General features: G+C 39.2%; 1 protein-coding gene across 5 annotated transcripts in view; it reads right to left on the bottom strand.

Annotated features, from left to right (window-relative positions):
- Positions 1-18,189, bottom strand: part of LOC129720691 (protein gone early) — a 177,741-nt gene that overhangs the window by 102,494 nt on the left and 57,058 nt on the right. For all 5 annotated transcript variants that reach the window (XM_055672296.1, XM_055672265.1, XM_055672305.1 and 2 more), the window contains 2 exons: positions 5,211-6,312; positions 4,954-5,144 (listed from right to left, as the gene is read on the bottom strand). In XM_055672296.1, the coding sequence (XP_055528271.1) occupies positions 4,954-5,144; positions 5,211-5,670 (651 nt within the window). In that variant the 5' untranslated portion in view covers positions 5,671-6,312. The remainder of the gene's footprint in view (positions 1-4,953; positions 5,145-5,210; positions 6,313-18,189) is intronic.

Here is an 18,189-nt window from a genome sequence, read left to right as displayed (position 1 = left end):
CACTAACCTAGTGAAATAACTTGTCGTTAGCTAAGAAAGTTCAACAGCTTAAACATTTTTTTTTTCTAAGCATGGCCCTGTTGTCACACGGAATCCCTACTGACAAGTGCGGTGCTCAAAGAAAGCCGTTCCCAGACGGATCTTCGATCTGAAGACGAAATTTTTTTGTTTTCACTAACAGTTTCCTATTGGAAGAGAGTTGAAAACACCGGAAATCTAGAAGATTGCTAGATTTTCCATCAACTTTGCACGTTCACTGACTAAATGCGGAGCAACTTGACGGAGGCAATTGACACATATGGGGAAATTGAAAAAATAATAAATTTCCGCTTAACAACTCTTCAAGCTCTGCTAAATACCGGGAGTGTAGCGGAGTGTTCATTAAACTTTATTTCCATCAACTTGTTCTTTCCTCAAAACAAATTTCAGCTATTGATTTTATCATTTACAATCCAATCGTTTTGGTATATCATGTAAAAAGCCTTTTAGTGGGAAAGAATATTTCAACCCTCTAGTGCCTGAATATTCTGTTTGATTCTGTTGAAAAAGATTTTGAGCTTAATTCGGGATCGTTTCCTATTTCAGAAAGGTTTTCCGGCCATTCTGAGCCTAATTTAAAATCATTCTCTATCATTTTCAAGATTGGCTTTTTCCGGCCTTTAGAAGGGCTTTTCGGCCATTCTGTGCATAATTTGGAATCATTTTCTATTTTGGCTTTTTCTTGCTTTTAGAAGGGGTTTTCGACCATTCTGAGTTTATTTTGGAATCTTGTTATGTATTTCGGCCTTTAGAAGGCCTTTTCGGCGACTCTGAGCAGATTTGGGATCATTTTCTATTTTCACCATTCCTGGCCTCTAGAAGGGCTTTTCGGTCATTCTGAGCTTAATTTGGAATCATGTTTTATAATGGCCTTTTCTGACCTTTTTGAAGGACTTTTCAGCCATTCTGAGCTTGATTTGGAATTACTTTCTATTTTGGCCTTTTCTGGCCTTTTGAAGGAATTTTCGGCCATTCTGAGCTTAATTTGGGATTATTTTTATTTTGGCCTTTTGTTGCCTTTAGAAGGGCTTTTCGACGATTCTGAGTTAATTTGAGATCATGTTCTTTATTGGCTTTTTCTGGCCTTTAGAAGGCCTTTTCGGCCATTCTGAGCATAATTTGGAATCATTTTCTATTTTGACTATTTCTGGCCTTTAGAAAGGCTTTTCGGCCAGTCTGAGACCAATTTGGGATCATTTTCCATTTCAGCTTTTTCTGCCATTCTGAAGGGCTTTTCGGCCATTCTGAGCAAAATTTGGAATCATTTTCTATTTTGGCTTTTTCTGGCCTTTAGAAGCGCTTTTAGGCCACTTTGAGCTTAATTTGGGATCATTTTCAATCTTGGCCTTTTCTGGCCTTTAGAAGGGCTTTTCGACGATTCTGAGCTAATTTGGGATCATTTTCTTTATTGGCTTTTTCTGGTCTTCTGGAAGGCCTTTTCGGCCATTCTGAGCTTAATTTGGAATCATTTTCTATTTTGACTATTTCTGGCCTTTAGAAAGGCTTTTCGGCCAGTCTGAGACCAATTTGGGATCATTTTCCATTTCAGCTTATTCTGGCCTTTAGAAGGGTTTCTCCGCTATTCTGAGCCCAATTTGGGATCATTTTCCATTTCGGCTTTTTCTGGCCTTTAGAAGGGCTTTCCGGCCATCCTGAGCAAAGTTGGATTCTATTTCCATTTTGGCTATTTATGGCCTTTAGAAGGGCCGTTCGGCCATTCTGAGCTGAATTTGGGGTCATTTTCTATTTTGGCCTTTTATGGCATTTTGAAGGGCTTTTCGACGATTGTGAGCTAACTTTGGGTTCATGTTCTATTTTGCCTTTTACTAGCCTTCAGAAGGGCTTTTCGACGATCCTGAGCTTGATTTGGTATGATTTTCTATTTTAGCTTTACTGGCCTTTAGCGGAGTTTTTCGACGATTCTGAGCTTAATTTGGGATTATTTTCTATATTGGCCTTTTCTGGGCTTTAGAAGGGCTTTTCGACGATTCTGAGCCAATTTGGAATCATGTTTTATTATGTTTTTTTCTGGCCTTTTTGAAGGACTTTTCGGTCATTCTGAGCTTAATTTGGAATCACTTTCTATTTTGGCCTTTTCTGGCCTTTTTGAAGGCTTTTCGGCCATTCTGAGCATAATTTGGAATCATTTTCTGTTTTGACTACTTCTAGCCTTTAGAAAGGCTTTTCAGCCAGTCTGAGACCAATCTGGGATCATTTTCCATTTCAGCTTTTTCTGGCCTTCAAAAGGGCTTTTCGGCCATTCTGAGCATAATTTGGAATCATATCCTAGATTGGCTTTTTCTGGCCTTTAGAAGGGCTTTTCGGCCATTCTGAGCATAATTTGGAATCATTTTCTATTTTGGCGTTTCCTGGCCTTCAGGAGAGCTATTCGACGATTGTGAGCTTAATTTGGAATCATTTTCTATTTTGGCCTTTTTGGTCTTTAGAAGAGCTTTTCGGCCACTCTGAGCATAATTTGGAATCATTTTCTATTTTGGCCTTTAGAAGGGCTTTCCGGCCATTCTGAGCTTAATTTGAAATCATGTTCTATTTTGGCCTTTTCTGGCTTTAAAAGGGCTTTTCGACGATTTTGAGCTAATATTGAATCATTTTCTAGATTGACTTTTTCTGACCTTTAGAAGAGGTTTTCGGCGATTCTGAGCTAATTTGGGACCATTTTCTAGATTGGCCTTTCCTAGCCTTTAGAAAGGCTTTCAGCCATTCTGAGCATAATTCGGGATCATTTTCTATTTTGATTTTTCTGGCTTTTAGATGGGCTTTTCGGCCATTCTGAGCTTAATTAGGGATCATTTTCTATTTTGGCCTTTTCTGGCCTTTGGAGAGCTTTTTGACGATTCTGAGCATAATTTGGTATCATTTTCTATTTTGGCCTTTACTGGCCTTATAGGGGTTTTCGACAATTTTGAGCTTAATTTGGGATCATTTATTTTTTCGGCCTTTCTGGCTTTCAGAAAGGTTTTTTAGTAATTCTGAGTTTAATGGGATCATTTTCTACTTTTCTGACCTTTAGAAGGGGGTTTCAGCCATTCTGGGCTTGATTTGGAATTATTTTCTATTTCGGCCTTTTCTGGCCTTTAGAAGAGTTTTTCGGCCATTCTGAGCATAATTTGGAATCATTTTCTATTTCGGCCTTTAGAAGGGTTTTTCTGCAATTCTGAGCTAATTTAGCATCATGTTCTATTTTGGCCTGTTATGGCCTTTTGAAGGGCTTTTCGACGATTCGGAGCTTGATTTGGTATTATTTTCTATTTTGGCCTTTACTGGCCTTTAGAGGGGTTTTTCGACGATCTTAATTTGGTATCATTTTCTATATTGGCTTTTTCTGGCTTTTAGAAGGGCTTTTCGACGATTGTGAGCTAAATTTGGGGTCATGTTCTATTTTGGCTTTTTCTAGCCTCTAGAAAGGCTTTTCGACCATTCTGAGCTAATTTGGGATCATATTCTATATTGGCCTTTTCTGGCATTTAGAATGGCTTTTCGACGATTCTGAGCCAATTTGGTATCATTTTCTAGATTGGCTTTTTCTGGCCTTTAGAAGGTCTTTTCGGCCATCCTGAGCTTAATTTAGGATCATTTTCTAGATTGGTTTTTTCTGGCCTTTAGATTGGCTTCACGGCCATCCTGAGCTAATTTTCTATTTTGGCCTTTAGAAGGGCTTTCTGGCCATTCCGAGCAAAATTTGGAAACATTTTCTATTTTGGCCTTTTAGGGCCTTTATGAGGGCCTTTCGACGATTGAGAGTTTGATTTGGAATCATTTTCTATTTCGGCATTTTCTGGCCTTTAGAAGGGTTTTTTGTCAATGCTGAGCTAAATTTTGGACCATTTTCTATTTCGGCCTTTTCTGGCCTTTAGAGGTACATCATATTTGGGCATTTTGTCATAAGGTTTTCGAATGATTGTCAGCTTAGTTCGTTGTTAATTTTTGTTGTCATTTAGAATATATTCAGTCAGAAACTTTAATCTGTAACTTTTATTTCAGGACATCAGTTTTAAATATATCAAAGAGCACCAGTTGTAATTTTCAACTTCCTGCAGTTGACCTTTTCGACACATTTTTCACACCTGCTCTAAAAAACCAGGTTAAATTTTGTGCAACATGGTGAGCGAGAAAAAAAACAACTTCAATTCCACCCGCCCGGTCGCCATATCAAGTGCAGGCATGTGACCGAGTTTTCCCGATTCCCATAACCCAAAATGGGGTCCACAAGTCCCATCCTTTATTATTATATTCAATCTCGAGAAATGCGACAGTCCAATAGTGGGGGCGTCTGTGAGTATTGTGTTTTCATGAATAATCAAACAATTACCCTTTACCTAGTTTTGCGCTCATTTGCAACTGATCGAAAGTCGAGTGTCGGCCAACAACTGAGGGAGCAGCTGGAGTGACCAGCCAAAATACACACACTCTCATACCTAAGGGATGCAATCCCCCCATAGAAAGCATAAATAAAAGCTAGTACAATTTTTTTGCGTCTGTCCGGCAGACACGTACCTACGACAAATCTTTCCCATTATGGCTTTATCGAACCGAGAGTGCCCTTATCAGTAGAGAACAATCTTGCAGTCTTCCGAAGACACGGCAGCAGCAACCAAGGAGCAAGATCGAGGTGAGAATTTTAATGTTTTATTCATTTCCTTGCGAAAATCCAATATCAAAAAAGCACTGTCGCATTCTCCCTCCCCCCCAACTGTTGGCACAGCTAAACCTTGCTCTGTCTGCTGAAAAGCTCGAAATGGAAATACAGTTGTTTCCGATTTGAAATATTCATATGTAGAGTGTTGGAACTTTGTGGAACCTTGAATTTGCAACTTGTCTCCCGTTTCCGTACACCGAACAATAGCGAGGGAGGAAGCACGGCTGACCTCGTGCGAGAGTGTCAATATAGCTTACCTGTTTGCTGGCCTCCAAACATTCTGCCTCCAAACAAACTTCCTTGGTGAGATAACCGGGCAATCTGGGCCAAAAAACGGCTAACAGGATGACCGTCAACAGCAGCAGCAGGATCAGCAGGATAAACAAAACGAACGGACGTTCAGATTTCTTAGAAACCTCGAACGTCGCTAGCAAGCGGGAATATGCAGCTAGAAAATGAACAAAAAAAAACAAATTTAAAGTTTGTTTCATAGATCAATAATCATATTACTTACAACTGAACACATTTTTATTTTTGCTCTTGCTCGGTTTGTGCGCCTGCATTCCAGTGTCCGCCATATCTATAACGGAAACTCCGACAGATCCATCCTGACCCTTCAAATCACCGTTCTCACCCTCCGGCAGGGCAACGACCGCCCCACTATCAACCCCTATATCCGTTACACCCAACCCTTTCACTACCTGCGGCACTTTATGATGGACCTGTTGAGGATGATGATGGTGATGCTGCTGTTGCTGTTGCTGTTGTTGCAGGAGCAGTTTAGCCTCATCATCACCCGACGAATCCAGGCTCTTCTTGTGCACGGACAGACCTTTCTTGCCGATGGCGTTTCCCTCGGACGCAAACCGAGCCGACCGATTCCCGTTCATATTTCTCCGCGGTGGGTCATCACCGTCGTTTCCGGCTCCTGCACCTCCACCGATAACAGCACCTTTGGCGGCATTCTCTGCCATTTTGTAACGAGTTTTTTTGAACTTCAAAATTTTGAACCACCTGTCCTAGTTCCACTTCCGTAGGGACCACAACCGCCGGCGGTTCACCGAAAAGCAGCGAGGTCAAGGCGACGACGGTACACACTTTCTGGAATGCACCACGTTTGGTTTTAATTTTCACTCACCACGAGACACGACGCTCGCGGAACCACAATCGAAATCGCGCGTTAAATTAACGGCGCCGTCGTACAATAACTAACAGCCGCAAACCCGGCGGTGGATAATCCGTCATCCATCTTTTTGTTCTAACACGCACACCGGGTGGAAAGCATCAACCGGTAAACCGGCCGGCTCCGGAGAATAGATACACAGAAGCACACAACAACACTCGCGACGGCGACTTTCCGAATCGAACGCGCGTTTCGAGGCAAATTGTTGATTCTGTTCACGAGAGCTAGAGAGCCGAATTCGGCTTTTATCTATACGACGACGGTTGGCTGGATGACAGGTGTTACGTGTTTTATGGCTGTCCACCGACACGAAAACCTCGCGCGGATCGCGAACACAATCAGCAAGCTAATCAGTTGTCACTGTGCAGCGGCGTTTGGCTTTCTGGATACTGCGGACTGTTGAGCGATTTTTATCTCGGAAGTTCGGGGAGATCTGAAATGTGAGAGAGAAATTTTACTGCCGATAGATATGGAACACAAAAAACGCAACTGAAGGTATAATATAATTTATGGTGCGCTATTTACACGAAGATGTCTTAGGACATTTTTCTTCATCTGAGTGGAATTATTTGTTTCTTCTTGAATTATAGATGATGGAGAAGTTATCATTTCTGCAGGAGGAATCTTATGATTCACTTGATCGTGTGGAACGGCATTTTTCTCCTTTTTTCTCCTTCGTACAGATGACGAACACCACAAATGCAAAAACAAAAAATAATTGAAAAGGCCGTTACCTTTTTTTTGTTTTATGTCTGATTTCTAAAATCCTAGAATTCTTGTATCGCAAAAATCAAAATCACACCAAAATTCCTGCACCCCAAAATGCTTCAATTCTATAAAAAGAAAATTTTCAATCAAAAATATTTAAAAATTGAATTTTAAAATCCGATACAGCCTTAAAATGGTAAAAGTTCTAAACCTCTGAAATCCTAACTTAGAGAATCGTCAAAATCGTAAAACTTCAAAATTCTGGAATCTGAAAAATCTGAATTCTAGAAATCGGAAAACCCTCAAATTTCAGACTTCCAAATCGAGAAATATTTGATACTTGAGTTCTTCAACCTAAACTTTTAAAAATCTTAAATTTTTAAATAAGATTTGTATTAGTTCCTAAAATATAGTTCCTAAAATATTAATATACTATCCTATCCTAATGTTATGATCCTGAAATCACGAAACCCTGAATTCATGAAATCCAAACTTACTAAACTACAAAAATCCTTCAGTCCTAGAGAGTGCCCAAAAAATAAGATTTAGATTTAGAATTTCAACCCAAAATACTTAAATAATATAATCCTATTTTTATAACCATGAAAATTACTTTCTGAAGATCCAACACAATAAAGTTCTAAATCTTCAAAATTCCTAAACACGAATATCCTAATATACTAAATGCTAATCTAAAACTACGAAATCCTAAAATCCTCTAGACCCAAAATCCTAAAATCTTGTTATAACAAAATCTTTCAACCCCAGGGACAAAAGTCTCAACATCGTAAAGAAATCTGGACTCCTAAATCGTAACGTAGGAATTTTTTTGAAATTCTGATGTTATAAAATTTTGACATGCGACAAACGATTTTTATCTGCTGAGCTTTCTGAAAGCACTGCGGTGAAATCTGATCTCTCTCTTGCGAGACAATGAACTGTGGTGTACTTTCTCACACGTGTGGACATCACGCAAGATAATTACACTGCAGAGCTATCTGCGGTGCGTCTCACAGTTGGTTTCTTGAGCATGGCAGAAGAGGAAAAGAGATTGGGAGAAAAAAATGGACTGCGTTGCTCGTGCCGGTCGAATTTACTCTGGTGGAATTCGTTTTCGCAGTGTAGCCACACGAGGACTACACTTTTGCCCGGTAGGTTTTTTTTCACTTTCCGGACTACTCGCCAGTGGACACTGTTGTGTACTTCTGCGTTTTCTCTGTAGAGTGGTGAATCGATCCTCTCGTTTCTATCAGATGTGGGGTGAGCTGTAAGTATGTTTGTCCCTCTGTAAGCTGGTTGAGACACTTTGGAGTGGAGAAAGAAGCAGTGTGGTGAGAGCATTTGCTACACGCAGGCACAACCTGGAAGGGAAGTGCGCGGTGATTTTTCTCGCCCCCCTTTCACATACTGAGGAGAATGACAAGCATGTGTAGAACTGCGAGCGAGAAAACATTAAATCTTCAATCATCTGTTTGTTGTCCTTAGCAGGACAATTGGGTTGTTTGGCTATATATGAATCTCTGACTTTTCTATATCAATTAAAAAAGTGAAACTAAAAGAGTCTGAGTAATAAATGCTTTAAAAAATATATTCGTTTTTTTTTTAATCTAAAGATATAAAAAGGCAGATCTGTCTGTCTGTCGGTCTGATCATATAGACTTTAAGGCTTATGAACCAATCGGCGTGAAAATTTTTATGTAGGGGTTGGTTTTAGGGAACGACAAAGGTAACTAGGATAGATCGAAATCCCTCCCTCTTCTGGAAGGGAGAGGTCCCATACAAATGAAACACAAATTTCTGCACAGCTCGAGAACCAATAATGCAAATGGAACCAAATTTGGCATGCAAAGGTTTTGGAGGCTAGAAATACTTTCATTGTGAGTCGACACTCCACCCTTTCCTGCAAGGGAGGGGTTTTATATAAATGAAACAAGAATTTTCGCACAGCTCGAGAACTAATCAAGCAAATGTAACTAAATCTTTCAAATGAAGGTTTATGGGGGTGAAAAATACTTTCATGGTGGTTCGAATATTTTTATGATGGTTCGATACCCCTCCCTATTCTGGAAGGGAAGGCTCCCATAGAAGTCAAAAACAAATGTCTGCTCAACTCGGGAACTAATCAAGCAGATGAAAACATAGTTGGTATGGGGAGGTTTTTGGGAATAAGAAACATTTCGATGATGGTTTGACACCCCTCCCTACTTCGGTAGGATAGGGGGGGGGGCTACAAAACAGCCGAAAGTGACCAAATACCTTTAAATATAGAGATCTCCATAATAATGTTGATGTACAGAAGCGAAAAATCGACCACAGACACCATTTTGAAATTAAATTTTAGAATGTTTAAAATCATTTGGATAAGGAAAATAAGGGCGAGACAAAGTTTGCCGGGGCAGCTAGTGAAGAATGAATATCGTTCTAAATCGCTTAAATGACAGTTGCTACATGGGCGACGGCGAACTGTCATTCAAGTGATTTCGAGCAGTTCACGGATTAAGGTTTGATATCGGATATATCTCTATGTTACCCCGACAGTGCACACTGACAACACAGTGTAAAGCTGTTTTTACACTGAAAACTGAGCACGACTGGCAGACTTAAATTACCAGCATCCCAAGAACGTTTGTGCAGAGTTTTTCCAGTGGAGGAAGTATGGTAACGGGGGTATTTTGGCCAGCTTTGGGAAATGTTCGCAGAGTTCATTAAAAACAAACACAATTTTTCAACATAAATACTCTATTTTACGATTGTTAAAAGCTAAGTGTCTATTTTAATATACACCGTTCAACAATGAAATATATTGAAAAATATCAAAATATATAGATATATCAAAATTTCTACGAAGTACCAAAAACGTATTTTGGTCCAACAAATTTTTACTTTGGCCCACCTTTATATCTACAGACGTGTATGGAAATAGTTCGGACTAATTATATTTAAGATCATCATCGGTATTTTTAGAGCAAAAATAGTGGGTTTGAGGAGAACATCCTTCTGCTGTGAATTTTTGTAAATGTTAGGCATCTAAAAATGAAATGATTTGGCTTATAGCGGTTTGACAGGCATTCTCATCTAATTTCATAACGTTAAATGTGATAAATTAAGAAGTAATTACCTATAAATTGTCACAAGCTGCTTCTTTGTTCACGTGCAACGGCCGAACGGTAATCAAAGAGATGTCAAAACTTGGCATGGCCAAAATATGTTTGCTTCAGAAAGAGGCAAACATATTTCGGCCATGCGTTTAACCACTTTTTCAACTTTTTTCAACATGTTAGAGTATACAAACTGTTTCTATGACATTTTATTGATGTTACTACAACAACGAATTGTTGCATGAGCATACATATTTGTAACAATAGCTTCTGGACGTTGACTTGTATATTACCACTTCCTCTTGACTTTGGGTTGACTCAGCCATGGCTTTGAATATGTATGAACTAATTCCAAAATAACACTACCAAGAGCCAGTTTTTCGCCGAAAATCAAAGTGTAGTATGATTCTTAGGTGTGTTATTCAATGTTGCATGCATAGTTTTCTAATGTTCATTGAATTCATCAGACAAAATGCGTGAAATGTTACCGGGTGGGCCAAAATATGCATGTGGACCAAAATATCCCCGTTACCCTACTAACCAACGCACCAACCGCTGATGCAGCCGCTTCCGCACAAAGGCAGCTTTTTACAGGAACCGCAGCTGGTACCCGCTGCTACTTAGTTATGACCGTCCTAGTGGTTATCCTCTAATGAAATGGCTGGTTTAAGCAAAAGCAGGTTTTTATATAGTTTAAATAGTACATTCCCGATTTACCAGGTATATAATTCTTTCAACCGTTTCATCCAAAGAAATCATTAAGCGATCAATCAGATCCAGGTCTCTACATTTTCGAAGTATAACAATGGGAATATTTCGCGTAGTCATTTTATTTCGAACAGTTTCATTTTCAGTTGATTCCCTCCGGTTACTGTTATCGAATCACGATGAACATTTTCGCTGTCAAACAGATTCGATCACGGATTTTGTCCCGTCTGTTGTTCATCGTATCATTTCAAATGAAACTGATGACTGTTTCAATTGACGGAGAGAGTAACGGAGCTGGTTTGGACGTTTGATGATAGTTTTCTCACACCACAAGACGCAGTTGGAACGGCAATGGCATCCAATAAATATGTCACGCAAGTTCCGATCAATATTTCGGAGACTTTTTGCTGTAGATCACTAGCGCCCCGTAGCCACTTCGGGTTGTGAAACTGGTGTTGGCGTCCTCCGTTTCATATCGTCACAATTTTCTTTTTTTCCTCTTCTCTATATATGCGTGAAGAAAGTACTCTGTCTCCTTCAACGCTCATTGTCATTTTCAATTGAGAATCGTCATGTGAGAGTGATACTGATAGTTCAATTGAAAATCATTGCTCTACTTTTCAAGCCTTTCAGCTGTCAAAATCAAAGCAAGAGCTTTCGAGTACCGTCTGCCGGGGTGAGATTGTGCCAAAAAAGGATACGTTTTTGTTCCTTGGCTTGTAATGCACACATTTAGGCAATGAGTTTGATCCAAATCACGTCAATGCACACTTAAATGTTTAGTTAACGACTGCCGCAAATATGGTTAACTTACAATAAACTATAATTTTGCTAACATTAAATGAACTTTGGCCTAATCTCACCCCTTCTATGGGGTGAGATTGTGCCAAAAACAAAAAGTTGAATTTAACGTAAACGTACCCACAACCCTCCTTCCTCGCTTTAAAAGTCATTATTTTTTATAAAATAGGTGTACAAAATTTTGTTACATTCCAGAAGTAATATCAGTCATTGAAAATTTCCATCTAACAGTTGTTAGCTTACTGTTCTCAAGCTTTTAGTCATTATTTCAAATAATACCATAGCTAGACAACATGCCCTATGTAAACAATGCAAGTGTTTTGGTGTATACTGATATAATTTTGTCGTGAATGTGAATTCCGCACACTGTACCGTTCATTATAGCTTGGCACAATCTTACCCCAAAAGGGCTCGAAAAGTGTACAGTTTGGAAAAACATTATTTTCTGAGCCAACACAGGTTTAATGCATAATACTTCCTCAACACATTGGAGATGACACCCTAACGTACCAGCTGAGTAGTAAGTTGATGTGATTTCTTGATCGGATTGGTTTGGCTGGACATTTTTGGATAACGTTATTAACGCATGTTTTTCACCTTGCACTTTGAAACATTATTCAAGTGGAACAGTTCACTGATATTATCTATATTCCATTTGAAGTTGTGAATAAATATGTCATGTTTCATAAAGTATTGAATTTGCGGTATTAGGTTCTAGAAATCTCAAGTAATTCAACATACAAACATTTCCCGTTTTGGCTTAATCTCACCCCCGTGGCTTAATCTCACCCCGGCAGACGGTAGTTTTCATATGACTTACAAAGTGCTCGAAAATGATACAAATGCTTTTTAAATAGAAGGCGACGGGTAAAAGCGTCACTAGAACCTGATAATTGTCAATTGAAAATGACTTTTTCAGACAACCAGCATCTCAAAACGTTTTTGTGTTGCAAAAATACGGCAGCTTTTCATTGGAGGAAGGGCTGGTGCTGCTGCTACAAGACAAAGGCCGTTTTTTATAAGAGGAAGTTCCGCTGCACCCAACGCTGACGTTGTTACCACTGTAGCTGGCGCTACCACTACCGCTCCTGATACCCGCTGCCGCTACTGCTACTCGCTGCTACTTAGTGGGGAACATGTTAGTCGCCATTTACTAGGTAAACTATTGTTATGGGCAGAGACAGGCTCTTATATAGCCCAAAGAGTGCATGTCCGGTTTACCAAAATAATTTTGACGGCCGTGCAAGGGAAAGCAAGCATTAAGCGACCAATCAGAGGTAGAAAACTATGTTTCAACAAGGCTTGGCAATTTTTCACAGTACAATAATTCGAATAATCAAACTACAATTTTCTGCATTTAGATAGATGCACAGATGATTGTTAAATCGACTACTACAAGACCAAAATGATTGCAAGCTGAACTCATAATAACGGATATGTAACAGCTTTTAAGGATCAGAGAAGCCACATAGGGTATCGGCTCTATTATCGTCAGGTTTTACCTGTTATCGTCCGGAGGGTTAATGAACTCAGGTACTCTGCATTTTGAAGAACTATCATGCAAGAAACTAACGATCTTGGACATCATTTACCCCCTGACGATAATAGGTAAAGCCTGACGATAATGGAGCCGATACGCTATATAAAGTTTCAAAATTAGCTTTAGCCAAGCTTGCTTTAAATTTCGAAATTGGCTTTAGCCAAGCTTGCTTTAAATTTCGAAATTAGCTTAGAAAAACGATAAAAATCAGTAGGATAATGATTCAAATTTCAGTTAAATTTTCAAAGCTGCGAGTAAACAACTATTTTCAACGTTTAAGCGACCGAATATAATTTTATAAGGACGAAAATAAAACCGCTACGACGTAAATAGAAGAAAAGGCAGTAGAGTTATTTTAAGAAATCGAAAAGATTAATTAGTTTTTTACTAAATCAAATAGTTGTGATCGAAATTCAAAAAAATGTTTACTGCAACAGATACTTACGAAGCAGCATGTTCTTAGTACGACGAAGGTTAGATCTACAACCCTATAATTTAAACACTATCAGCAATGTTTAGGGCGCTAAAAAGTTGGTGTTCCACAGAAATGACACTGGCGAATTTGTTATTTCTGGCAGAGTTCCCTAACATTTCCTGCGCTTTTGCAGCTAATGGGTGCTCCAGCACAAACGCGCCCAACGCAACCTGCTGGAAATTAAAACCCGGCTCGAGATGAACGGGACATTGCCTTTCTTCTCTTCGCAACGACCAGACCCTAGCTATTGAATGTTACTGTCTTTGGAATGAAAATGAAGGTGAAATTTCTGCTTGATACCTTTTGTATCTGGATTTCGAGAGAAACTTCAACTGAAGGAGGAGTTTGGAGGACTAGGAAATTCCAAGCAAAGTAAAACAATTTTCAAAAGCTATACTAACCGTGGACGAAAAATGAACCCTAAGAACAAAAGCGAGAATCCAATTATACCCTTATTGCGTAGTTTTCACTGCTTTCAGCAATGTTTTGGTGAGTGACATAAAAATTGCAACGACTTCAATTACATGATTTTGGGGCCCTAAAAAGTACTACTGGTGTTTCACGGTAGTGACACCTACAACTTTGCTTCATTTAACGTCATTCCAGATTGCGATTTGTCTATGCCTCGAGATGATTCTAGTTTTGTATAGTTTTCCTTCACAAACACACACTGCAAGTAAGAGCAAATAACGCATATTACAAATGAACACACGCTACCAATACACGAACAACTAACTCTTAGCAGTGTCCAAACGGTACTTTTCACACACCAGGGATTTAAAATTTGGGGCTATGCATAGCTATGGAAGGCGTTCTCCGGTTGCGTTTGTTTGTTCGTCCGCTGAAGAAGGCTGCGATCGAATGACCGTCGTTGCAGCCAAACCATGCAATACATATATTTGAAATTATCGCCTGCTGCGTTGTGACTTGCCGGAGCTATGCTTGCCGCTTGGTCAATCTAAATTTATCCTTTTGCTACAGTGATTGGATAGACATTGAAGACTAAGTTTTTGCATGCTAGCTTTCAAACGTGACTACTGAGTGTTGTACTTCCAATGGGGATGCCGTTCAGCGAGCAATGCAACATGAACAAATCGTTTATGAAGTCAAATCGTTTGTATACTTTCGTATCTTCTGTGCTGGTGAAGTGAGATCTCAGTTGGAATTAGACAATCCATGTTATTTACCATCGTTTTTGTTACAACAATTCAACCGGTAAAGAATTTCTTATCAATAGATGTTAAAGAATCTGATGAAAAATGACTGAAATATAAGCGATCAAACCCTGACCACTTTTTCACGGTGGCATTGCTAGATTTTCAATATGTGCCCTAACTGCCAGATTAATTTAATCTAACGTCAAAAAATGTGGAGAAGCTCGGGCTAACAGAAAACGCTTTGAAATGACGGGAAAAGATCAAGTAAGGGAATTCATCCAAATTGAGTTCAGAACAGCGTTTGAACACTTTTGAAGCTACATTTTTTTATGTCAGAACAAATCAGAGAAGAAAATAATCCCAAATAGAGTACAGAATTGTGAAGCAACGGTGTTTTGCACATTCTAGAGGCGCAGAAACTTTTACAAATACCAAAAATAAACATATTTGACTAACAAATTTGAATTAACAAATAACCCTAAGGTTTTTTCTACGCGGGGGATGCGTTCCTAATTTGTAAAATAGGACCGCGTGAAGAACGACTTTTTTGAATTGGAAATATCACGCAAAAAACCACCCTAAAATGTTTGAATATGATTGTGGTCAATCTAGAGACCAAAATGCAATATTTCAAGTTTCCAGTATTTACACCAAAAATTGTGAATTGTGTTGAAAACAAGAAACGGCCTGAAACAGAAAATGTGATTGAAATGAGGTCGATATCTTGTACCGTTTTTGAGTAGCGGAAAAAAGCAATTCGCGTAGAAAAGACCTTACTGTATCAGTCAAAATGCAACTTTATTTTTAAAATTTTAAATGCACCAGTTAATAATAGATGTTAATCAATGCCATTAGAAGTCCGATCGCTGTGTGCCGATGCCGGAGTTGAAGTGCAAAACTCGCCTTGGTCATGTGTTTATGATTACCATCCGGAATCTGTACCAGCAACGGCATACAGTCTCTGCAAACAAAATTGCTGCCAAAAATGTAGATAACCTCTTTCTCCGAGTTTGGTTTGGGAGGGAACCCAACCGAGGAAGATTGGCTCGATCCATGTGTTGTACATAAATGGAATCGCTCGAAGCCCGAATTAATGGAAAAACTTGTTTACGATAATGACCTTTGCTGAGCTGAGCAGAGACGATGATGCTGTGAAGCTAGTAGCCGCAGTAGCAACAGTTTCAGTATGACTTCCGAATACATACGTTCATTTTTCTTGGGTTATACTAGAGCCACTGTCATCTAGTCGAATGCTTTGTTTTGGTCGTTTTTGCGTGATTTTTTGCCGAAGTCACCGGTTTTTCTCCGACTAATTAGAACTGTTCGATGTCCAGGATTTTCGGGTTGCTTTTTGCATAATTGATTGGCGAGTCGTTGGGAGTGAAATCTCTTTATACATACGTTCGTAGGGGAGGAAAAATTGTAATTAGTATGATAATCACGATGTAGTTCGATTTGGAAAATTACAGATTTTGTACAGAGGAAAGCTTTTTTAATTATCAACCATTTTTTTTTCCTCGCGAAAAAGCCAACAGTCATCAATCCACGTAGGGATTTTGCGAATACATACGCAGTGATATGCTAGATTCGTATCCCGCGTATGATGCGTACCGCATATGCCCACCGGATGTTGTCAGAATTAATCACGATAATGATTTGCTTCCGACTCGCGATATATGAGAATCCAAAAAAAAAGAAAACTTTGGGAGATGATTATAATTCGCCTCTCTCTCTCTCTCTCTGTGTGTGGGTGCGTGAATCGTGAGCCGCGTGCCGCCCGGTTTTACTTTTCGTGATGATGTTGGCGGAATCCATCACCGGAAGCCGACCGTCAAGAGTCCGCAGAAGAAAATAGTCGAGCGGTGCCTTTTTTTTACCGCCCGCTTGGCTCCGGAACCATTTGGTAGAACAGTTCCATGACGAGAACAAGCGGCACTGTACAGTGCCAGAGCCGCCAGAGGACTCACGGTTCACTGCTTTTTAATCCATATGACATGGCGACTTCAATCGCATGATCAGTCAATCAGAAAGCGGTAAAATTTTTCGGTTCCACCAAATGGTATTCATTTTATGTGTGTATGTGTGTGTGAATGGTTGACGACAGGCGAGAGGTGCTGCCCGTGGCTCTTTCATCGGCTTACTTTGGGGCATGTAAGAGAGAAAGAACAAAAACAAAATTCGTGATTCGATAATAATTTATGGGTTCTCGATTACTGCTGTGGTACGTACCAAGCTCTAGTTAACGTCTGGTTTTGCGTTGAGGCGACGAATTTGTGGAATTTCGAACTGGTGAGGCGCACCAAACATAAAATTAGGTTTAAAGAACCACTTGTGCGGAAAGCTAAGGGTATTTAAATCCTCGGTTCAAGTGAATGAACTGTGAACGAAGATTTCACCAAACGTTTAGCTGTTGAGATTCCGGTAAAATTTCACCGAATTCGGTGTTTTTTTTTTAGGTGTGTTTGATCTTTTTTTAACTTCAAGAAACATTTTTCGCTAAGGTTTAAGGAAAAAGTTATAAAAAAGTATTTTATTTCTTTCGACAACTAATGGCCAATAAACCGTCACCACAAACCGCTTCTGAGCAAGATCGCGCCAAATCACCGATGGTCGAATATCGACCATTTTTGATTTGAATGAAACTTTGCACACGTATTTGGCTTAGCAAACTGAGCAATTTCCACAGATGGAGCGATTTTTTACACCCATGAGTTACATTCTAAAAGGGCGTATGCCTTTTGGCATAGGTTTCATTCGAAGCATTGTAGCCCAGAAACCGTTGGTTGTATAGAAAAACTCTCTGAGAATGAGTTGTAGGGAATTGAAAATGCACTATAAAAAAATATACACTGTACAAAAAAATTTTTTTTTGACCAAAAAAAATTCGAAATAAACATTAAATTTCAATTTAAAAAAAAGGGTTGAATTTTTTTTTCATTTTTTTTTTAAAGAAACTTGACGTTAATACGCAACTTTAAAAAAAAGTCCAAGATGTACGTATCCCTTGTGTGAAAAAATACCTGACCGAACTTTGCTTAATATGCATATTTGCATTTTATTTTCAGTTTTTAGGCTTTGAACGCATGTAACTCTGCCAGTTTTCATACTCAGTAGGTGTTTTACGGTAGTCATAATATTTACGAACTCGTTCGCATGATATTTAAAAGTTATATGTGTTGCGTTTGCGTAGCACGGTTTCAGAAATGAAAATATAATAACTCTCGAATTTCTTTCGACTGAATCATACACATTTGGAGTGGCCGCAACCCTATACGTCGGTTTAAATCGTCCACATCGTGTAGTATAATATTTTTCATTATAATCATATACACCACACACACCTGTGCGTGGCTCGGCTTTCTGCTCTAAAAACGTCTCAAATCAGGAATTCGTTTTATAAGAACAGACGAACATCATACGAGAAACGTCACTATTCGATTTGATCTAGAAACTTCGCATCGATACCTTCGAATTTTTCACAGATAGATTTTCAACGCGTTATAGTTTTAATGATGTACGAATATTCGGATCAGTTTATATAAGTCATAATAAGGATACCGGACTTTGTGTGCGCTTCAATTTTGCGGTGCTACATCATCAAAAAGAAATGATCGCGTTATGATTTCCGTGGAAGATATAATAAACTCGTACGCGCGATTTTGTTATTATGAACCCGGTACTTGAACTCAGCGCATCGTTTACCAGAACGTACCCTACTGAAATCCCTGCCCTTTTCTCCAACATCCCAGTGATTTCTCGTGGAAGTGCAGAGGTTCTCTCGGCTTCCGATTAAGCGAGTATCACGTCAACATATTCCTATACA

Source organism: Wyeomyia smithii, chromosome 1, assembly GCF_029784165.1.
Source record: "Wyeomyia smithii strain HCP4-BCI-WySm-NY-G18 chromosome 1, ASM2978416v1, whole genome shotgun sequence".
Taxonomy (NCBI): domain Eukaryota; kingdom Metazoa; phylum Arthropoda; class Insecta; order Diptera; family Culicidae; genus Wyeomyia; species Wyeomyia smithii.
The sequence above is the reverse complement of the archived record's forward strand: the minus strand, read 5'-3'. Positions and strand labels throughout refer to the sequence as shown.